Consider the following 20,097-nt stretch of genomic DNA (forward strand, 5'->3'; position numbering starts at 1 on the left):
AGGAAGGGCAGATCAGGCCGAGGTATATTTGTGATTCGTATGTAAAAAGGTAGAACTGTGAAAGTATGCCACTTGCACACAGTTGGATCGTGCCTTCCTTGGCGCCTCCTATGGAGTTTGTTCATTCCCGGGTTCATTCACTCCTTCACTCCTTCATCCGCAATTACGAGTGCCCACTGTAGCTCCGTGCCAGGTGCTGGGCACAAAAGGATGAGCCGGGTGTGGAAAGACTTGAACATTAAGGAAGCCAGACTCTTTCAGTAGGTGGTAGTGAACTCTTGTTGGTTTTTTAGAAAAAGTGCTAATGTGTGACCAGTGGCAGTTGGAAGGATAAACTAGGAAAGAGATTAGAAGCCAAAAGATTGATTAGAAGTTTATTTTAATAGGAGAGACAAGAGATCAACATTGGAGGGGATGTGACTTAGCACAGTGGTAGCTGAGGAGGAAAAATTTGCAGAATATAACATTTGATAGATTTGGGTTGTGAGAAAGATGAAACGTGTTATAATAGCACCTGTCATGCCTCGAGTGTTTATTATGTGCCAGGTGCCATGTTAAGGACTTTATATGACTGTGCCCTTTGCCAAGATGACAGGTGTGTAGGGAAGGCGGGAGTTCCATTTTTAACCCAAAATGGAATTGTATTTTAAATGCTTTGTAATTAAAACAATTTATAGGAAATATGTGCCTTGTTAAGCCAATACTCGGTGACTGCTACATTCAGACAGTTTCTACAACGCTGTATGTATATATAGTGACACGCTTAGCAGGAATGATACATTGATGTGTTTCTGTTTTTCTGGGATTAGAAAGAACAAACAGCAATGTCAGCTAGGCCAGTAGTTCTCCATCTTTTACATTTCACGTCTCCTAAATATTTGATCAAATAATCAATGTTCCAAATTGTTATAAACAAAATGAATAATTTTCAGTGACATTTATGTTTATCATCAATATATGGTCATATTAATATTTACTGGAAGTTTGAGAACCTAATTTCATGCTGTAAGTGGCAAGGATCTATATTGCCATTGTACAGAAAAATTATCAGGTGTAAAACTCTTGATCCAATTTGCAGAACGTATATTGTTTTCCTATATATAAAAGAAACTAGAAAATAATGTGATATTTTGTTTTCTAAATGTACAGATTCCAAAAAAAAAAGTTTTCTGGTCATTTTGAACATTATGAACATTTAGGGATATAGATAAAATAAATATTTATTTACTGATTATAATTTATTAGTATAATTATGTGTAACTGTTAAATAACATCTCCAAACATTTTTATTTAGAAATACGTCATTGGTTTTCCTTTCTTACTTTGTATTAAGCCGTATTATTAGGCTCTTAACTTGCAATATTGGCATCAGTCATCATAGAGGCAGTTTTTGCATCATCTAATGCAGTTTTTCAGAGGATACTTTTTTCACTTTCATCTGCATTAAATATATGTATAGACACAGCACTGTTTTCTCATGATGCTTTTGTAAGAAATGTTGTCCCAAGCCGTATGTATCAATTTGAGTAATATTAATATAGTTCCCTCCAGTATTTATATTGGTATATGTTTGGTACATATGCGTAAAAATCAATTAGTGTTTTGCTTTTAAAGGCGAAATTTGAGAGGCTTGTACAATAAAATTGAGATATTTCCCACTGTAAAGTAAAGTAATTATTCCCTGAATAACTACTGAATTCACGTTCAATGTGTTTGTCAAATTTTACAATGTTTCCATGAGCCGAGTCTTATCATCAGCGTTGTACTGGTAAACATTGAAAACTGGCGCTCTGGCAGTGAGGGTGAAACAAATCCTAATTTGTACTACAGCATTTTCTAATTTCCATTGTGTCAATACCCCTACTCTGGCCAATTTTATGCGGCCAGTGTAAAGTCTGGCAAACTTTCTGAAATTTCAGCAATGAGCTCTCCCGAGTCGATGTGACTTCACTCCAGCACGGAGGTGTTCACTGAGACAGGACAACAGTGCAGAAGTGTCAGGATGAGGCTGGGGGGGGGGGGCGCCTTAACAAATGGGTGGGAGATGGCCAACTAGAATTGAATCAGATGTTCACATCCAAAAGCATTTGGAAAACGAGACTAAGAGATGAAATTCCTAAGGTCATCAGCCTAAATGAGAGAGGAGAGGCCATGGAGAATGTGTGTGCACTCGGGGAGATAATTCCTAGTGAGCTAAAAGCAGGTAGTAGCCTAAGAGCAGCCGTTTGTATGGTCAAGACAGAGAAGAAAGAACAGGAGGAGCTAGCGAAGGATGAGTGAAGTGGAAGGAGAAATGTTATGAGCACAGGTGTGGAGAGAGCGCGAAGTAAACGAAGGGCATTCAGCTGTGTCTACAAGAGAGCGTTGTGGTAACAGAGAGAAGCATTGAACTCCACAATTGTGAATTCATTAAATCTTGGGGAGAGAGAACCGTTTTGGTGACTTATGGGGGACAGATAACACTTTGTATGAGAGTGAGGATGGGCTGAGGAAGTGAGGGCAGCAATTGGAGCTGATCTTTAGAAAAAATGTTGACAGTGAAAGGGGAGAGTAATGTTTATTTACTACTGAAACCTTACCAAAGCTAATTTTATTTTTAAATGTTTGATGATTTAGAAGGCTTTTCGTTTGGTGGTGTGTCAAGGACATTATAAACAACAGTTGATTGGAAACATTTTTTTATACTTCTGGTCAGTAGAATGCCTGATAAGAGAAAAATTACTGGGTGTTGTTTTGTGCCATGTCCAGTCCATCTTCAGTGGGCAGACGTGAGGTGGGTGGGCTTCCCGGGTTACTGGGGTCAGGCTGCAGTCAGGCATGCAGTGTGTGCAACCATCAGAGGAGAAGTAGAGCGCAGGATTCCCACTGATGGGGAAAATCCTTCCAGGGAGATTCCGAAATCCCACGTCCCGGGAGAACAACTGGCAGGTGCTTGGAAGGAGGGGGCATGAATGATGGGACAAAAAGTACTAAATTTTGGTCAGTGTTTGTTTTCTGTCTGCCCGGGCGAGCACTAAAATCTTTACACAAATAACAACAAAGAAATCACATTTATCCCTTGTTTAGAGTGTGTTAGAGAAACACATTTCAATTTTTAACATATTTTACACCCTGCATAGATAGTTCATCCATTGGCTCTCTTATACTCTCCTTCATACCCTTCTTCCTGTTCTGGAGTCAGGGGTCAGGTGGCAGCCTGAGATGTTGTACAGAGACCCCGTGTCCTGATATTTATAAAAAGCTCCTGTTTAGAGGGGCAGCACTGGGGAAGACTAGGCAGACCGCTCCGGTGACTTTGCCTACTTGCTGTCATTCCCCCTTTCTGGCTGCTCCGTCCTAGCTCTGCCTCTACATCTGACCCTGCAGCCACCAGAACCAGTCAAGGAACCATTCCATTCCTCTCTGTCTGGCTGAGCCTGACTTCTTTTCTTGTGGAAATCAGGACTTCATTTCTTCAATGGATTTTCATAAAGATGCTGTTTTGAGAAAAAGAAGAAAATGTTACTTTCCTTTTCGGAGGTATGGTGTGCATAGAACTGCTCAATTGCATTTTATTCCCAGTCTTAGGAATAAATGTTACTGCGCATAAAACTTTTCTAACCTCCCTATTGCCAATTCTGACCTGAGGAGTTTGTGGGCTTATGAATATCTCTAGCTGTTGCTTAAATTGAACTTGTTTCTCTGAGAATCATTGGATTATATTTTTAAACCCATGGTAGACAAAAAAAAAACCATTATATCACTTCTTTCTTGGCTTTTACTGAGTAAATTATTATTTAATAGAGTAAGAGTAATGTAATAGTAATGCAGAGTCTTGAGTGTGAATAACCTCCATTCTCGTCCTTGTAGGAGTTGGGGGACGATAGAAGCTTTCACACAGGTTTTTTTTTTATTGGGTATAGTGTTCCTAAATAGAAGTTCCTAAATAAGAACCCCATTTGTTAAACTATGTGAAACTTAGTTGCGTCCGCTCTAAAAAGTCGTTTTCTGTCATCCCTACAAACTCCCTGCAAGGATGTTAACTGTAAATTGCTTTCCGGTCTCTTCAGTAGAGGTCAGTGTCATCTCAATACACTATGAAACCTGGGTTTCAAATTATGCAGCAAGTTTTTTCCCTTCCAGTAAACTGAGAGAACGTTCTTAACGAACAAATTTGTATTCTTATTCTTGCTACTCCTATACCAATATTTTATGCTATGTAAGTTTTTGAATGTTCTTTGTCTTAATTTCTACAAGTATTTGTTCAACCGATATTTATTACTTATAGGTCCATCCCACCATTTCTTTCAATGTCCAAGCTTACAAATCCTAGACATTTTGCTTTATCTTTCTCTCTTCCAGCAAATAAAACCAAGAGGGAGACAGCCAGCATTCTAAAATAGAAATAGAAAATCGCCATTTTATTGTCTGTAGTTGGATCCTGCTTTTGTAAACGATACTGACAGATCTTGTAAACAGAGAATGAGAGGAAAAAGATCATAACTTAAATGGTAGGGTGTGAGGCTGCATTATCTCTGACTATTTTCAGAAAGAGCCATTTCCTTCGTATAATCTTTTGGATAGGTACTTACAGAATACTAATTCATCAACCAATGCTTGGGTTTATAATTTCATTAAAAGTAGTTTTGTTCTGTTTCTAATGCACAATTTTACTTGTTTCTTGTTTTTTCAGTTCTTAGTTAATATGTTTTGTGATAGATGTGGCTTTAAATTCTTTCTTTTGAATGTAGTCATTAACAGATTTTCCTCTATGTTGCTATCATAATTAGTGTTGCTAAGAAAATAATTTTATTGCATACATCAAGAGAAAATAATTTTTCTATTCTCCTATCCCTTTCTTTGTAGCTTTAAAAGGAGCAATCTGTTCTGAAAATCCAGAAGTGCATTTCAGCATTTTTTCTACCGTACTTTGCCTGCATCTATAGGCACCATTAAAATCACTGTTGTTAGAATAGGTCTTTCCAATGACTCAAAATGCAAGTGGAAAAAATAACTTATGCTAAGCACAGAAGGGGTTTTACTAAATGCTAAGTGTTTCAAAGAAGAATTAGTTTAAAACAAATTTTTTTTGGAGTGGAAAGAAAGCTTTTTTTTTTTCCTTTTTGAATTGAGCATAACTGTTTGCAATTATGAATAAGAACTTTTTACTTAATTTTTAACTTTCCATGTTGGACCTCAGGTCTTCTAGACAAGTGGTCAGGCTTATGTTTACAGGTTTTATGTGGTAATGCCTGCAAATCAAACCCAATCTAAGCCTGTATTGTTTGTGACTTCACATTGATTGACATGTGTAAATGCTTACTTTCTAAACAATTAAGTTCTGTGGTGTTTCCCTTGGGATTAATGAAGTACTTGTGATAGAACTAAGTAGTTTCTATTATGGAAAATAGCCTTTCTTCACATCATAGTCTTTCAAAGTCTTCACAGGACATCTTTGGACAACTTCTGTTTCACAGTTATTATTCAATGGTATTAAGAAGACTCTCAGATTTGAATGGGAGTCTGAAGGGTTTTTTTTCTTGCCTTAATTTTACCCTGATAGCCGTGGTCTTGGGTCACTTTCTGGGCCTTCGTCTCTTCAGTAAAATGAGGGGATTGAATAAGACAGTCTCCAAGGTCCCTTTCCATTTGATATTTCTCTGAATCAGTAGGTCACTAGCTGTTACGTTCACATCATGGTCACCTGGTACATTGCTTTGCTTACTTATGTCTCAGTCCATTTTTTTTTTTAAGGCAAATTGCTTTGTTCGGAAGCTCATCACTCTCCATCATCCTATCTTTTAAAAAGTTTTGCTTTTTTAATCACGAAGACATTTGGAAAGTAGGCCCGTGGATTGCATCTCTACCCTAGTTTAAAAAATTGAAATAATTCCAGAAGACTGATTATAATCTCTAGATTATCTGGCACGACTGCTTATTATCTTGCTGGATTCCTAGCAATCTCACAAGTCTCAAAGTGCTACAATGTTTGTTAAGAATAGTCTGATACTGTTTTTTTTGCTCAAGTAGGTTGAGCAGAATCCTGGGAAAACAAGCATGATGTCAGGTTCTGAAAAAGAGCAAGGTGGCAACAAAAGGGTATTTGCTGTTTTGATTTAGGTTTTAGATCGCTGATACCGCTAGTCTTGTATGCTTCATTAGGCTGCCGGATTCTCCTGCCTTTTCTCAGTCAGCCGTCTGTTGCTTGCATGCATTTCTTTAGGCAATGTTGAAGCTTACCACGTGGCCCTTTATGTATAGTAATTAATAAAGTTAACTGAAGCAAAGTGAAAGATGAACTTAATGGCTGATACGTGTAATACTCTTCCAAAATATTTTGTTCTACATGTATAGTAATGCATTTCAAGAACACACTATCTTTGGAAAGAGGATGAGTGTGGGCGTCTGGAGGCTTTGTAGTATGTTTCGGTATTAACTACTAGTTATCCCTGAATTCATAACCACTTAGCTTATTTTCAGTATAGGTGTGTGCTGTGTAACCCAAGTAGCAGCACCAGCGAGCACCGTTCACATTCGACTAGTGAAGAATTGGTTGGGTTTGTTTTGATTCAGGTAAGAAGAGTTCCTGGGTCAAGCGGTCACCTTCATAAAACCGAAGACGGTGACTGGGAATGGAGTGACGACGAGATGGATGAAAAGAGTGAAGAAGGGAAAGCAGCCTTTTCTCAAGAAAAGGTAAATGACATTGATGATGGTTAGCTAGCTTGTGTAAATTTTGTTTTTGTGGTATTTTGTGTGTGTGTGTGTGTGTGTGTGTGTGTGTGTGTGGTGTGTGTATTAATGGATACATAATTATTTTACAGTCACGAAGAGTAAAAGAAGAAAACCCAGAGGTGAGTAGTGGTTACTTATTGATTTTTACAATTTTTTGCCACTTCATTTTCTCCCCTGTCATCCCTCGAGGTATCAGACTCTGATCCATTTGGGGAAGAGACTTCATGTGTAGAAAAATAAAAATGGATATAGACTTTGCAGGTCCCAATTCTGTCTCAGTTACTTTTGAGCTGTATAAATTGGGGCAGGTTGCCTTACTCTCTGAGCCTCAGTTTCCTCCTGTGTCAAAGGAGCATGGTTACAATGCTTGTAAAATTGCCCTGAGGATTGGTGAAATCGCCTACACAGAGCACTCATTGGGGGCCTTAGGACAGACTAGTTAGACAATTAGTCTTAACTCTTAATAGTACTGTCATTTAGAAAACATAGTCGACATATAAGAAAAATTCATTTTAGATTTATGGCTTTCAATAAAGCAAGATATTTAAATGGTTAGCAAATCTGTGTTGAATCTGTTGGTCTTGATTTTTAAATCAGGGTAACTAAGTAGGCAAGGAACACTCTTTTATCAGCTTCCCTTTGACAGCTGGTCATCTTTTGATTAACTTTACTTCTTCCATCTGGTTCATTATCCTAATACCGACTGACTAATGATGACTATAGTTCAAAGGACTTGCTAATTCTCCTAGAGGAAATTTGAGCATATTTAAATAGCTCCAAATATTTTACAGACCTAGTAATCAATGTATACCTTGATAAATTCTCATTAAGGAAACAGAAGACTTTGGGTTATAAATGATATCCATTCCAACTTTTTATAAATTAGCAGACATTTTCTTTTGATTACAAGGCGTAAATCTTATCATTCTGCTTTTAGTGGCACTAGCCAGCTGGACCTTCTAAAAAGACAGCATCAGAGCTACAAGCCACTCCTTCCCGTTACTGTCCCCTCTCTTGTTTTCTTTTCATCCTTCATGCCATGTTGATAGGCCTTTCCAAGGGATTTTTGAGTCTGTCTGCCTCCCATAGGCAGCTCTCTTTCAGATCCTGTGTCCTCCTATGTTTATCTTATGAATTAATCTTTCCATTTCATACATAAAATATAAACTTTGGTCAAGGAAGTTACTTGTCTGTGTTAGGAATGATGGTGATGAACTTCACAGTAGGACACGTTGACCACACAGATGCCGTGCTGGTTGTTTAGAATGATCTTAACCAGGTATCATGAACTCTGCCCTCTTGTTGCCCACTTTGCTATTTTATCTAGAGTGAAGTACAGAGTCAAGGTTTTTCATCTATTTCTAAGAGTATTTCTAACTAAAATTGTCAGTTCTGCTTAGAAATAGAGCAAAATAACATGATTGAAGTAGCATCATTGACTCAGAAGTCATTTGTTATTGGCTCACTACCGAGTATCTTCCATGGGTAATATTCACTGGATCCTTCCATACCAGTGCAGACTGACAGGTGTAGATCTTTCCTCATGAGGATTTAAGTTTATTGTGACAATATCTCACCATGTGCTTGTCAAAATTGCTCTGACGTGTTATAGGAGTATCTTTTTGGCAAGAATATTTTCTGCCTAGATAGGAAAGAGAGTAATGTGTAGCATGCTGTCAGTTAATCATCAGGTATCACTACTGACCTTCTTGAGAGGGGTTTGGAAGTCTTAGGCACGTCACTATATCTAGACTCAATTGATTTCCCAGTGGCCTATGTCTGTTCCCACACTAGCTTATTATTAAGGAAGCATGTAGACAGGTTTCTTGTTTTTGTGAAATCCTGCATGTGTTTAATTGAATGTAAACACTTCAGCCCACCTGCTATTGCACAGCTTCTTAGGCCAGTTTTTTCACAAGGCTGGCATTTCAGTGTCTTGAGCTATGTTAAGAGCAGCTATGATGATGGTTCCTGTGTCCTTTCAGCTTTTTATTAAAGTATTCCTTTCATCTGCCAACCACGCCAAATCACTTTTGTAAGTGAAGCAGAAAATATTTACCTATTACAAAGGGAAGTAAAATTATTGAACATGCAAATATTCAACAAATATGTATATATGTGCATATGTATATGTATGTATATGTATATATGTGTGTGTGTGTGTATATATATATATATATATATATATGCCTACTATTATAAGCACCGTTTTAGTTGGTATTGGAGATATATTAGTGAGAAAAGCAGAGTGAAATCCCTATTCTTGTGGAGTTCACATTTAAAGGGAGTACATAAACAATATACAACAGCCTTCATAAGTTAATAAATTATGTGGTTTGCTACAATGGAATAGGAGTAATGGAAAAAAATAGAATGGGTGGAAGGTACAAGTGTCACAGGGGTTATATTTTTAAACGCATTGGTCAGCGTAGGCCTTATTGAGCAGGGACTTAAAGACCTGTAGAAGTTATGAAGTAGTTAAGTAGAATAAAATCTGAAAGATCATTTTTATCTTGCTACCCTTCTCACTTCGTGACTGTCACTTCTCTCCACAGAGGTTATCAGTTTGCAGTGTTTTCTTCCAGACCTTTTCTGCTCATTCATATACAAATATGTACATAAAGCAGCCTAGAATATTATTTTTAAAACACGAATGGGATTATATAAGCTAAAACAATTTTTTTTCAGCTTACCTTATGCCTTGGAAAATTTTCCACATTAGTTGCTATAGATCTGCCTCTTTATTTTTAACTGCCACATAGTATGATGAATGGATTGAAATGGTTTATTTAATCTCCTTCTTGGTAAGCATTTGAGTTATTATTACAAACTTCAGTCCATTAACATTTTTGTATATGCACTTTGAGGGGCACACATAGAACTGAAGTATAGGTTCATAAAATTGTTTGTTTCGTTTGAAGCATTTGCCAATATCAAATTTTTTATAGTTGCTGTGAAATATAAAAACAGTTACATTTTAAATATCATAAAATTTTATTTGTCAGTTATACCTCAGTAAAGCTGGGTAGGGGGAAGATATATCAATGCATACAGACATTGTACCTTATTCCTTTAAACATCTTTGAGGGGGAAAAGGCTTATCTGTGCCAAATGCCAGAGTGTTTACATTTTAATAAGCTTTTCAATAGTTCTTGTCATTTAAATTCCAGTTTAGTGTTTTCCTTGACTATACTAAAAGACTGGATTAGTGTTTTGTTCATGTTTGTATTGCCTTAGCATCTAATAGACATTCTATAGATGTTTGTTGGAGACATGAATGCCCACACAATGAAATATATACATTAAACCGAGTGCATGGATAGGCATATGAAATTTATGAGTAGGTCAGAAGTGGAGGGCAAAATCAGGAGACGTTGTATATTGTAATTGAGGTGAAGTTCAGAAAAAGTAGTAGCCTTAGCAGTTCCATGTTTAGACAGAGTAAGATGTTTCAGTAGAGGAGGGGTATTTTAGCCGTGCTTGCCTTGTGAGGGGCTATTTGGCTTCCTGGGAAGTATGAGGTAGAATTTCTCTCCAGGTAATACAGCATTAGTCAGAGAAGATTGGGAAGGCCAGGGTAGGGGGTTTGTCAGAGGGACATCAGGTAGACGTGCCTGGTACTAGACCCAATTTGGAGACCCCCTTAAGTCTAAGAGAATTTCCAGTGTAAACTGGAAAGTTGCAGAGTTACACCACTTATCTAGCGATTCATAGCCAAACCCATTGAAAAAACTGGTCCTGTGTTCCGAACCTGATTTTTTAGAAATAGACTTGCCAAGTATTAGTCACCCACTAGTAATTAATAGTTTCTAGCAAGTAGGTAATTCATGTGCATTTCATTTATTTATTATCTTACTCCATGTGGATGGTGGAAGCCAGTGGAGACTAAAGGTTAATTGTATAATAACATTAACAATAAAGTTAGTTAATTGAATATTTATTAATCTATGCCTGATTTTTACATGGAGCTGTGTTAGGCACTAGCATTGTGGGAATTATACACAAGCAAAGAACAGAGCCGGCTCTCTGGAAGCTTCTCATCTCTTTACAAGCGGGGGCCAGAGATGGTATTTACAAGGACTGGCTTCCTTAGGGGAGGTTTCCTGGCTTACACGCATATAGCATCCTAGCTTATATAAAACCATTCAATTATTACCCCATTATTGATTTTATTTTTGGCCTGTGATTTTGGAATTTTTTTCAGACACTGAAATGATCAGTACAAGTTTTATGATTTTTTGGCCCGTCAATTTTGGTTTATACCCTAATTAATGTTCTATATAAAAGTGAAACTGATTTTATCTTTAAATTCTCAGTTTCTTTTGGTTTCATTTAACTGAGGAGGAGGACATTTGCTAAGACTTCTTTAAAGATGCATTCTTTTTACTGCAGCCCCTCCACAGGTGGCATGAAAACACCTGGTTCAAACTCTGGCTCCACGTCAGAAAGATGGAACGCTTTAGAAATGTGGATGCCTAGACCCAGCCCTGAAATTATGATTTGATGGTTTAGGGTGATGTCCAGGCAACTCTGATTTTTAGAAAGCTGCTCACATGATTCTGATACATGTCTAGGATCCAGGACCACTGACTAGGAATACCACAACAGTTGCTCTGAATCCAAAAGTCCAGATTGGAATCCAGTAAGATTGTGTGCTCAAAATTCCTGAAGATTTGTTTTAAATATATCAGAAATCTGAAAGAAAGAAAGAAAGAAGGAAAGAAGGAAAGAAGGAAAGAAAAGAAAGAAAAAAAGAAAGAAAGAAAGAGGGAAAGAGGGAAAAAAGTTAAGAAAGATGTTTCAGAAATCCCTTGGAAAAGTTGTCCTTATTTAATGAAGAGTAATGAAGCCAAGTCGGAAGGTTTGTTGTTGACTGAAGCCCTGTAGGATCCACAAGAGGTGTATACATTTTGAGGGTTGGGGGAGCGGAGTTGAGTTTGTCACAAACAGAAATTTATTTTCTAACAGTTCTGGAGGATAGAAGTTCAAAATCAATGTGTCAGCAGGGTTGATTTCTTCTGAAGCTTCTCCGCTCGGTTTGCAGATAGCTATCTTCTCACGGTGTCCTCACATGGTCTTTCCTCTGTGAGTGCTTCAAAAAAAAACAAAAAAAAAAGTAGGGCTTAAAACATAGGGCCTTAAGATGGGGCCTAATCGAATTTGACCAGTGTGCTTATAAGAGGCAATTTGGACACACAGGAGACACCAGGCACGCCCAATAGATACATTGAAGAATTTTGTTAAAAAAATCTAAACTAAGTTAATTGTGCAAATGTTCTGTTTCCTAACTCTGATATTTTGTTCTGAGGAGAAAAATACATTTGGTGTGGATTTAGGTTAAGTTAATTTTACTAGAGATTGGTCACAATATGAAAGCTAACTTTATTGGTTATGTTACTCATTGCTATTTCTGATAATTATTAAAACTGCCTTTAGCTTTTAAAAAGTATTTCTGATAACATTGAGTTTTCCAAATGCCTGCTAGCTCTCATACATGTTTGTTTTATATCCATTTGTTGATGAAGGGAAAGATTTGATTTCTCCCTCCAAATTTATTATACTTAACCTTAGTCATCACAGATGGCTTTAACTTGATACTTTTATGATACCTCTTTTTAAAAGGTATTCTTATTGCAAGTGACTGGCTTTCTGACTAGTTGTGATAAAAGTTAGATTTGTGATCAGAAATCTTCCGTATTTCTGAAATTTTGGAATAATTTTAGATTTATGGAAAAGTTGCAAAGATAGTAGATTTTCCATACATTCTTCACCCAGGTTCCTCTGCCGCATTAATTTCTTATGTAACCCTGGTACGTTTGTCACAACTAAGAAACCCATAGCACTACATCACTACCAAGTAAACCTCAGACTCTCTTCGTATTTCACTCGTTTGCCCTCTAACATCCTTCTTCTGTTCCAGGATCCAATCCAGGATAACATATTGCCTTTAGCCACACTAATTTAAAAATAGTAAATGAGAGGATTAGGCAGAGCTCTTGTGAAAAATTGGAAAGCGGATGCTGTCCCTTTCTTCTCTCTAGTCTAAAATCTTTTCCTTTCTTTCACCCAGTCCCAGAGGCCAATTTCCAGTGTGGCATCCAACATTAATCTATTAATTTTTTCTCTCCCACACCTATCAAAATTGCATTCTGTCAACTGTTCTTCTTATAGCAAACTGTTTAACAGCAAAAACATTCCAAACAACAAATTTACGTATACTATTGATGAATGGCAGCTACTTGATGTGTTAGCTTTGTTGTAAGTTTTGACAGGCAAAAATGTGTGCCCAAAATGCATGCCCTAAATGGATAGAATGGAGTCCCTAATGGTGAAATTTAAAGGACTACAGTTGGTTGTCAAAGGAGCTGTTTTGTACAGAGAAACTCCCTTTCTGCACATTTTCTGAGAAATCACCCGTATTGCTTATGCACCGGAGATAGCCTGAGGCTGCTGCCTGCTTCACATGCAGGGTTAAACTTACACAGTGAGGTTGCGGGGTGCGTGAGGTCCCCGCCCCCAGGAGAGTTAGCCAGCTCTCCATCCTGATATGTGCAAGGAACAAGGGGGCTCCCCAAGGGAAAGAGAGGTTAGCACCTCTAGTCACTGCTATTAAGGTCTTTCTGATTATAGTGGTTCTTTGGCTGAAAGGCAGGATGTTCTGTAAGTGCTGTTGTGGCTTTTGGTTGTATCTCAAACCTTAATTAAGATTGTAAAATCAGCCTGAAAGATTGTTTACAAAAGAGGTCGTTTGTTGTAGGCCCCGGCCAGACCTCTGGCTGGTTAAGGAACACAGGTTGTTTCTTCCTCTAACCTAGTCATTTCACCCCAACAGCTTAGTATGAAAATTTTCAGAAATATAGGAGTGGTGAAAGCGTTCATGGTGGACACCCACGTACCTATCTCCTAGATCCTGCCATGGCTGTGTTTGCTTTATCAAACACACAGCCATCTATTCATCCGTCAGTCCGTCTTCATTGTTTGATGCCTTTCAAAGTATGTTGTGGACATCTATACTTACCCCTATTACTTCATTGCTGACACAGTTATTTTTGAGGAAGCACAGAGTAAGAATTTTATGCTCTTTAACTTTAGAAAACTCTTGCCACAAAGAATTTCTGATGACTTCTGATTATGTTAAAATTCATAGTAACTTTAGGAAAGGAAAGTCCTTTTCATTCTTTTTCATTCCTATTCCTCTTTGAGTTTGTTTGTCTTTCAATTTTTATTCAAGGGAGAGTTCACCAAAGTAGGTTGTGAGGCAAAAATATTTTGAGTATCACTAGGGTCGGGTTTCCAACTTAGAAAAATATAACCTATCACTCTGGCATTTCTGTTTGGGAAAATGTTTTAAAAACCCACTGCTCTATTATGTTTTTGAAATCCAGTGAATAAATTGTTCAAAATAATCATGAAAGGGACAGGTTTTATTAATCCTAACATCCTTTCATTAGGAGGCCCTTAACTTTAGATGAAATCATGGGACAAGAAAAAATGGTCCTAGGGCATCTTCCTGTTATAAGTTTAAAATACCAAATAATCCAAGCCTTTCACTGTAGCCCAGTGGTTCTGTAAAAGCATAAAGATCACCCAGGCCACTTGTTAACGATACAGATTCTCTCCCATCTCCATGACGTTCTGATTAGGCTAGGGGGTCCCAGGAGTCTTTCACACGTGTCCTAAGTGAGTCCGATGCAGAGAGTCAAAGGACCACACTTTGGGAAATACTGCTTTAATATTACTTAAATTATTTAAAATCTTTGCGTCTCATAATTGAGACTTAATGTAACCACACTGACCCTGATGTCTCATTTTGGTTTCCTAAAGTGCTATAACAGTGGCTCTCTTAACAGATAGCGGTGAATGCCAGCAACATACCCGAGCAAATACAGTCTCTTTCTGTGCAGGACTCTCAGGTATGTTTCTCTACCAGTCGCTTATGTCCAAAATGCTTGGTAGACAGATTTTTAGAAAACTAACATTTTAGAAAGATAGACAATTCCAGGGTAGTGCTTCCAAATCAGAGGCTTGTAAACTCTCTTTTTTAATGGGCATGGAGGACAAGAGTGTTGTCACTATTGATCATGATTTTCAGGACCTCCAACCTTTAAATGATGGGTTCAAGAGCAAGAATTGATTACCAGACTGCTTCTGAAATTGCTGGTACTGTGTGAAATAAGAAAAGGAAAGAAAATGACTGACCATTCTGTTAGATTCTGGCCACAAAACATTGTAGTAATAGTTAAATGATACTTTTTTTTTTTTTTTTTGGTCCTGGTTGGATTACTATAACCTGTTTTCATAATTCTTTTATCATTGAATTTTATGGGCCAATTTATCTTTACAACTTGCCTTGTAAAAAATAATAGTTCAGTGACTGTGAAATGCATTTATATTAGAAGTTATATGACAGAAGACATGTGTGTGTGAGCAGAGTCATGTTGGGTGTTGATGAAGGGTGCTGAGCACTGCATGGGAGAAATGATGGACATGGAGCCAGAGTGTAGGCTGCCATTCTGGCTTTGCTGTATAATTAATAGGCAAGCCCTCTGCTCTCAAAGTAGCTATACTATGAAGCTTTTCGATCATAGTTTGTTTTGAGTTTTTTTTTTTTAAAATCAAATCGGCATATTCCATTTAAATTCATTTCCATCCTTCCTGATCTGTGTTTTATGAAACAGCTGTATAGGATAGGAAACAGAGTGGGAATTCATGGTTGCCGGAAACCTATTTGAGGTCAGATATTTAGTCCTTGGCCCTTATGTTAGGCTGAGGAAACAAAAATTTGCAAAGGTTCAGTGGCTCATCCAAGGTCACACAACAGGTTTGAGGCAGAGGCAGGGTTCAGTTTAGGTTTTTACACTGTATCAGGCAACTCAGTAGAACACCTGGACATAAACTGTAGGGATTGGTTGAATGATTAAATGCAAGTTAGGAATAATAATGGGTCAGAAGGCAAAGAGAGTAAACAGGAAAAGGGATTAAGAGAACTAGTGTTGTATAACATGTAGTTTATAACTCATTTTCATATATATTATTTTGTTCTCCCAGCAACATTTTGAGGCAGGTATTATCCCCATGTTGTAAATGGGAAAATAGGTTCAGAAAATGACTAGCCTATAGTTGTATAGCTGGTCAGTGGCAGAGCCAAGGCTTGGCCTGAAATTTCTTAGTGTCCTACTCCAACAGGAAGGCCTGCTCATGTCCAGGGATTCATAGGTATGGAAAGGGCTGTGTAGTAGCGGCCATGGTTGATGATATTTATTCAAGGAAATAGGCTCTAGGTGAGAAAGGCAGGAAAGATAAAACAATGGCCTAATCTGGCTTCCACCTTCCTCTGCATCATGAGGTTCAAGTTTAAGGTTCCCAAACAAACCTCTGCATCACCAAAACCTCTGTGCATCACCAAAGCCCAATGGCTCTGGTTGCAAGGTGCCTATTTAGATGGCTGAGTCTTCTTTTCTGGACTTATTGCAGTTTATACCAACTGTTTATAGGCTCATCCTATGATGAGGCTTCCTATATGAAATACTCATATTCACAACTGTGATGGAAATTAGGCATCGTTCCAACCTTCACACACAGATGATATGTGGCTAAATAAGACCAGCATGTGTAAAGACATAGTTTTGAAATTTCCAGAAAGAAAGGGCTCTGTGAATCAAGGGATATCATGATTTTGTTTGTTTCCTGAGTTTATAACACTGTTTGCTGTTTTGTTTTTAAAGGCCCTACCCAATGCTAGTGAGGACTATAGAGAAGCTTCTTGCGCTGTGAACCTCGTTTTAAGATTAAGGTAAATAATATTGTTGTTTATTTTCTATCACTTTTCCTATAGTACAATATTCTGATCACATTCCTTAACTTTTCATAAGATTAGCATAAATTAACATTGTTAACTTACTTGATTTCCCGAAAGAGCCAGTGTATGCTGTGTTGTGAGGACTAATTGCTCTATCTGAGCTCTGCTTACTAAAGAAGAGTCAAAAAGAAAAGCACCGTGCAAGCGTGCCTTGCCGTTTCATTCTTGGGTTTTTCCTTTTCGTTTTTTACAATGTGAGATCACAGTAAGAGATTTTTAATGAGTTTCTTTCACACTTCAGCAGTCGGTCTCTGTCAGGAATAAACCATGCTTGTGCTACAAGTTGCCTGTTCAGAACATTTTTCAGTGGCAGGTTTGATCAGCCTCTATGGAGAGATGACAGATGTATTTTGAAAGAACCCTCAGTCTTCTAGAAAATGGACACAAATATGGTGCCTGCAATATAGTCTTTGTATCTAGGGAATGAAAGCTCTTTCAACTAAAGGATTCTTAAATTTTAATGTCCATCTTAGTGTATATTCTTTGTTAAGAATTTGGTATCTCAAGACAAAAGAAATTTGCTTAAACTTAATTATAAAAAGCTTAATTTACCAGGTCAATCAGAATATGGTCACATTTTTAAGGTGTTTTAAAACAAGTTATACATGTTCTCCTTTGACAATTAAACAAATAAAACACATGGCGAATGGACCGTTTTCAGGGCTGTGGCTATAAAAAGAAGGTTCACGTTCAAGGTTAGTTTTCAGCGCTCTGAGTTGTCAGAGTCTGTCAGAGCAGATTACCATTGTGGTAATCACCCCTTCCTTCTGATGGCCATTTACAATCTGCAGTGCATTTTCACACGCTTACCAGGGGACCCTCACAACAACCCTTGGTGTGATTTAATTCAGAGTTGATTTCCCAGTCAAGAAGTGAAATTATTACAAAACTGGTTTCCTTATATTTGGAGGAAGCCTTGATTATGAGTTGCAATTAGCATGTTGCACAATCTCCAAAGAATGAAATAGCCTATTCCCTTCTCATCTGACTTTGGAACCAGGTGCTCCTTTCATTTATTTTTCACTTGTTTGTTTATACATTCAATTCACCAGTATTTCTGAGAAACCCATTCTGTGCCTGGCCCGGTGTTTGTCATTGAGATGCAGGTGTAAGTGAGACTATGGAGGTTATAGTCTAGTCCACTGAGAGTCCAGTGTTGGAAGTAAGCTTTAGAATCCAGTCATATAATCTCCTACTTTATATATATAGGGATCTTTTTTATAGTGTCCCGCTGGGTATTTACCAAGCCTCTGTGCATACTTCAGCTCACTCTTTTTCCATGATCACCCCTATGATATTGAAAAGCTTTAATTGTTATAGTTCATCTTCTCCTGAAGATTCTACTGACCTGCCTGTTCTGGGTTCCTATGGGCTCAAATTCTGGCCCTCAGAACAAATATCAGGCTCCCTGGATAAAAGTCTCCTGAAGGGTGTTAACATGTATATTTTGAACCTTACTTTTCAATATTGTCTTGTTCTAGGTAATAGAACAATGTAATACAAATGCATTTCCTCATTTTTTTGAGAGCCATTTGTATATTTGCAAGGCTTGTTCTTCTATTTTCCTAGGCAAAGCTGTGCAAGTAACTTTAGCTGTGCTTCTCATAACACAGTTCTATATCGCACTCATAATCCTGGTTGTTCACCTTTGTTGACATTTAGTCTGCATCTACTTTTGTTTCCTTTTGCTCATGGGTCTAAGTGGTGGTTTTCCTGAATTTGTGGCTCAGATCACTAGTCCTACAGGATGCTTTAAATAGAAAGGGTTCCATTTTCAGATAAGTTAAGAAACAGTGGTGCATGGTGTCCATCTATTGTGTACATACACACACACCTATTTTGGAAATTACAAGGAGCATTAACATTAAATGTTCAAAGAAGTCCTACAAGAAAGGAAGTTGTTTACTCTAAAACCTATTTGACCTCAGAACTCTTTTCATGGAATTGTTTTCCATTTTAACAGTGTTCCTTTTAAATATAAGCAAGCACCCATATTTAAATGCAGGCCTCCAGATGTGGTCTGAGCAGGCTGGAATACAGTAGGAAAATCTTGTGATTTTTGCAAATCATGCTCTGTATTTCTCCTAAATCAGCCGGTTTTATTGCCTTTTGCAACATCCATGTACCGTGGTGGCAAATTTAGCATGACCTAACAGTCAAACTAAACTTGATTTTGTTTTTTCTATTTGACAGGCTCTACCAAGCCTAATTCTGAATTGCAATGTGTTTTAAAACTCTCTCTCTGTCTTAACCTTTACTACTATAATAATGAACTTGCTTTTGACTCATTGCTTGCCCACCATACATTTCACTCTTGATTGTCAATGTGTCATATTTCAGTGTTTGAATATATATCACTTGCCAGTTTGATGAACCTATTTTTGACATCTTTTTCCAAAACATTGATTAACATGTTCAACAATTCCAAGTATGACAGAGCCTCTGGCGCTGTTAGAAATTGCTCACTTTTTGAATGGCTTTCAATAATTAACTAGTATTTTATGGTATAGTTGTTCAACCAAAACCAAATCCTATCGACTCCCCTGCCTTTTAGTGGACATTAACCATTCAGAAGGATATCATAAAAGAATTCATTGAAAGTGTTGCTGAAATTAAGACATATTATAACAATGGTATTTTCCTGAATCTAACAGCCTAGAAAATATGGAAATGGTTTTTAGAATAACTTATTTTAGTGAACATATGTTGATGCCCAATTGTTTGTATACGTTTTTCCCCTATATTTTTTACAGGTTTTTTTTTAAGCTAATGTTTTTCATATTTGAGAACTTGTGAATTTCTCAGAATATAATGTTGGACTCCTCGAAGGGCAAACCTTATACTTTGAGAAACAGCCTTTGAAAGTTAAAAGTTAAATGCTTTTAAATTTTTGTGATCACTCTGTGCTGATGTAAATGTAAAAAGCCAATATATTCATTCATTTTGTAAATATTTATTGAGCACCTGCTATGTGCATTTGTGATGCGATGGGGAAGGAAAAGAAGACGCATTTCTTGCCCTCCAGGAGCTTATATTCTAGAGGCAGGGAGAAGAACAATTCAAATATTCATATTACTTATATGATATATTATGATACATCAAGTTCTCCGAAGGAAAAGCTACATCAGGAGGATAGAAACTATAGGAGGTGCTATTCTGTATTAAGGAACGCATATTAGTTTTCAACTGCTGTGTAACAAGTTACCACAAACTTAGTGACTTAAGACAACCTAGATTTACTACCTCACGGTTGCTTTAGGTCAGAAGTCTGGGCACCACTTAGGTGGGTTCTCTGCTATGTTTTATAAGTCTGCAAGTAAGTCATGCTTACCTGGAGCTCGAGGTCGTCTTCCAAGCTTATTTGGATGTTGTCAGAATTCAGTTCCTTGCGACTGTGGACCGAAGTGCTCCGCTCCTTCAGACCATCCCAGTCCACAGACAGTTCACAACATGACTTGGCTTTATTCAAGGGCAGCAGGACACCATCTCCCCTCCTCTCTCCTCCAAGAGCTCAGTCCCTCTGT

General features: G+C 37.6%; 1 protein-coding gene across 5 annotated transcripts in view; it reads left to right on the top strand.

Annotated features, from left to right (window-relative positions):
* The window catches only part of STK39 (serine/threonine kinase 39), a 276,825-nt gene that overhangs the window by 152,082 nt on the left and 104,646 nt on the right, over positions 1-20,097 (top strand). The window contains exons 11-14 of one of the 5 annotated variants that reach the window (XM_033112648.1): positions 6,553-6,675; positions 6,804-6,833; positions 14,565-14,627; positions 16,440-16,507. In XM_033112648.1, the coding sequence (XP_032968539.1) occupies positions 6,553-6,675; positions 6,804-6,833; positions 14,565-14,627; positions 16,440-16,507 (284 nt within the window). The remainder of the gene's footprint in view (positions 1-6,552; positions 6,676-6,803; positions 6,834-14,564; positions 14,628-16,439; positions 16,508-20,097) is intronic. The other 4 variants (XM_033112650.1, XM_033112649.1, XM_033112651.1 and 1 more) reach the window with 4 other exon arrangements.

This window comes from Rhinolophus ferrumequinum, chromosome 8, assembly GCF_004115265.2.
Source record: "Rhinolophus ferrumequinum isolate MPI-CBG mRhiFer1 chromosome 8, mRhiFer1_v1.p, whole genome shotgun sequence".
NCBI lineage: Eukaryota > Metazoa > Chordata > Mammalia > Chiroptera > Rhinolophidae > Rhinolophus > Rhinolophus ferrumequinum.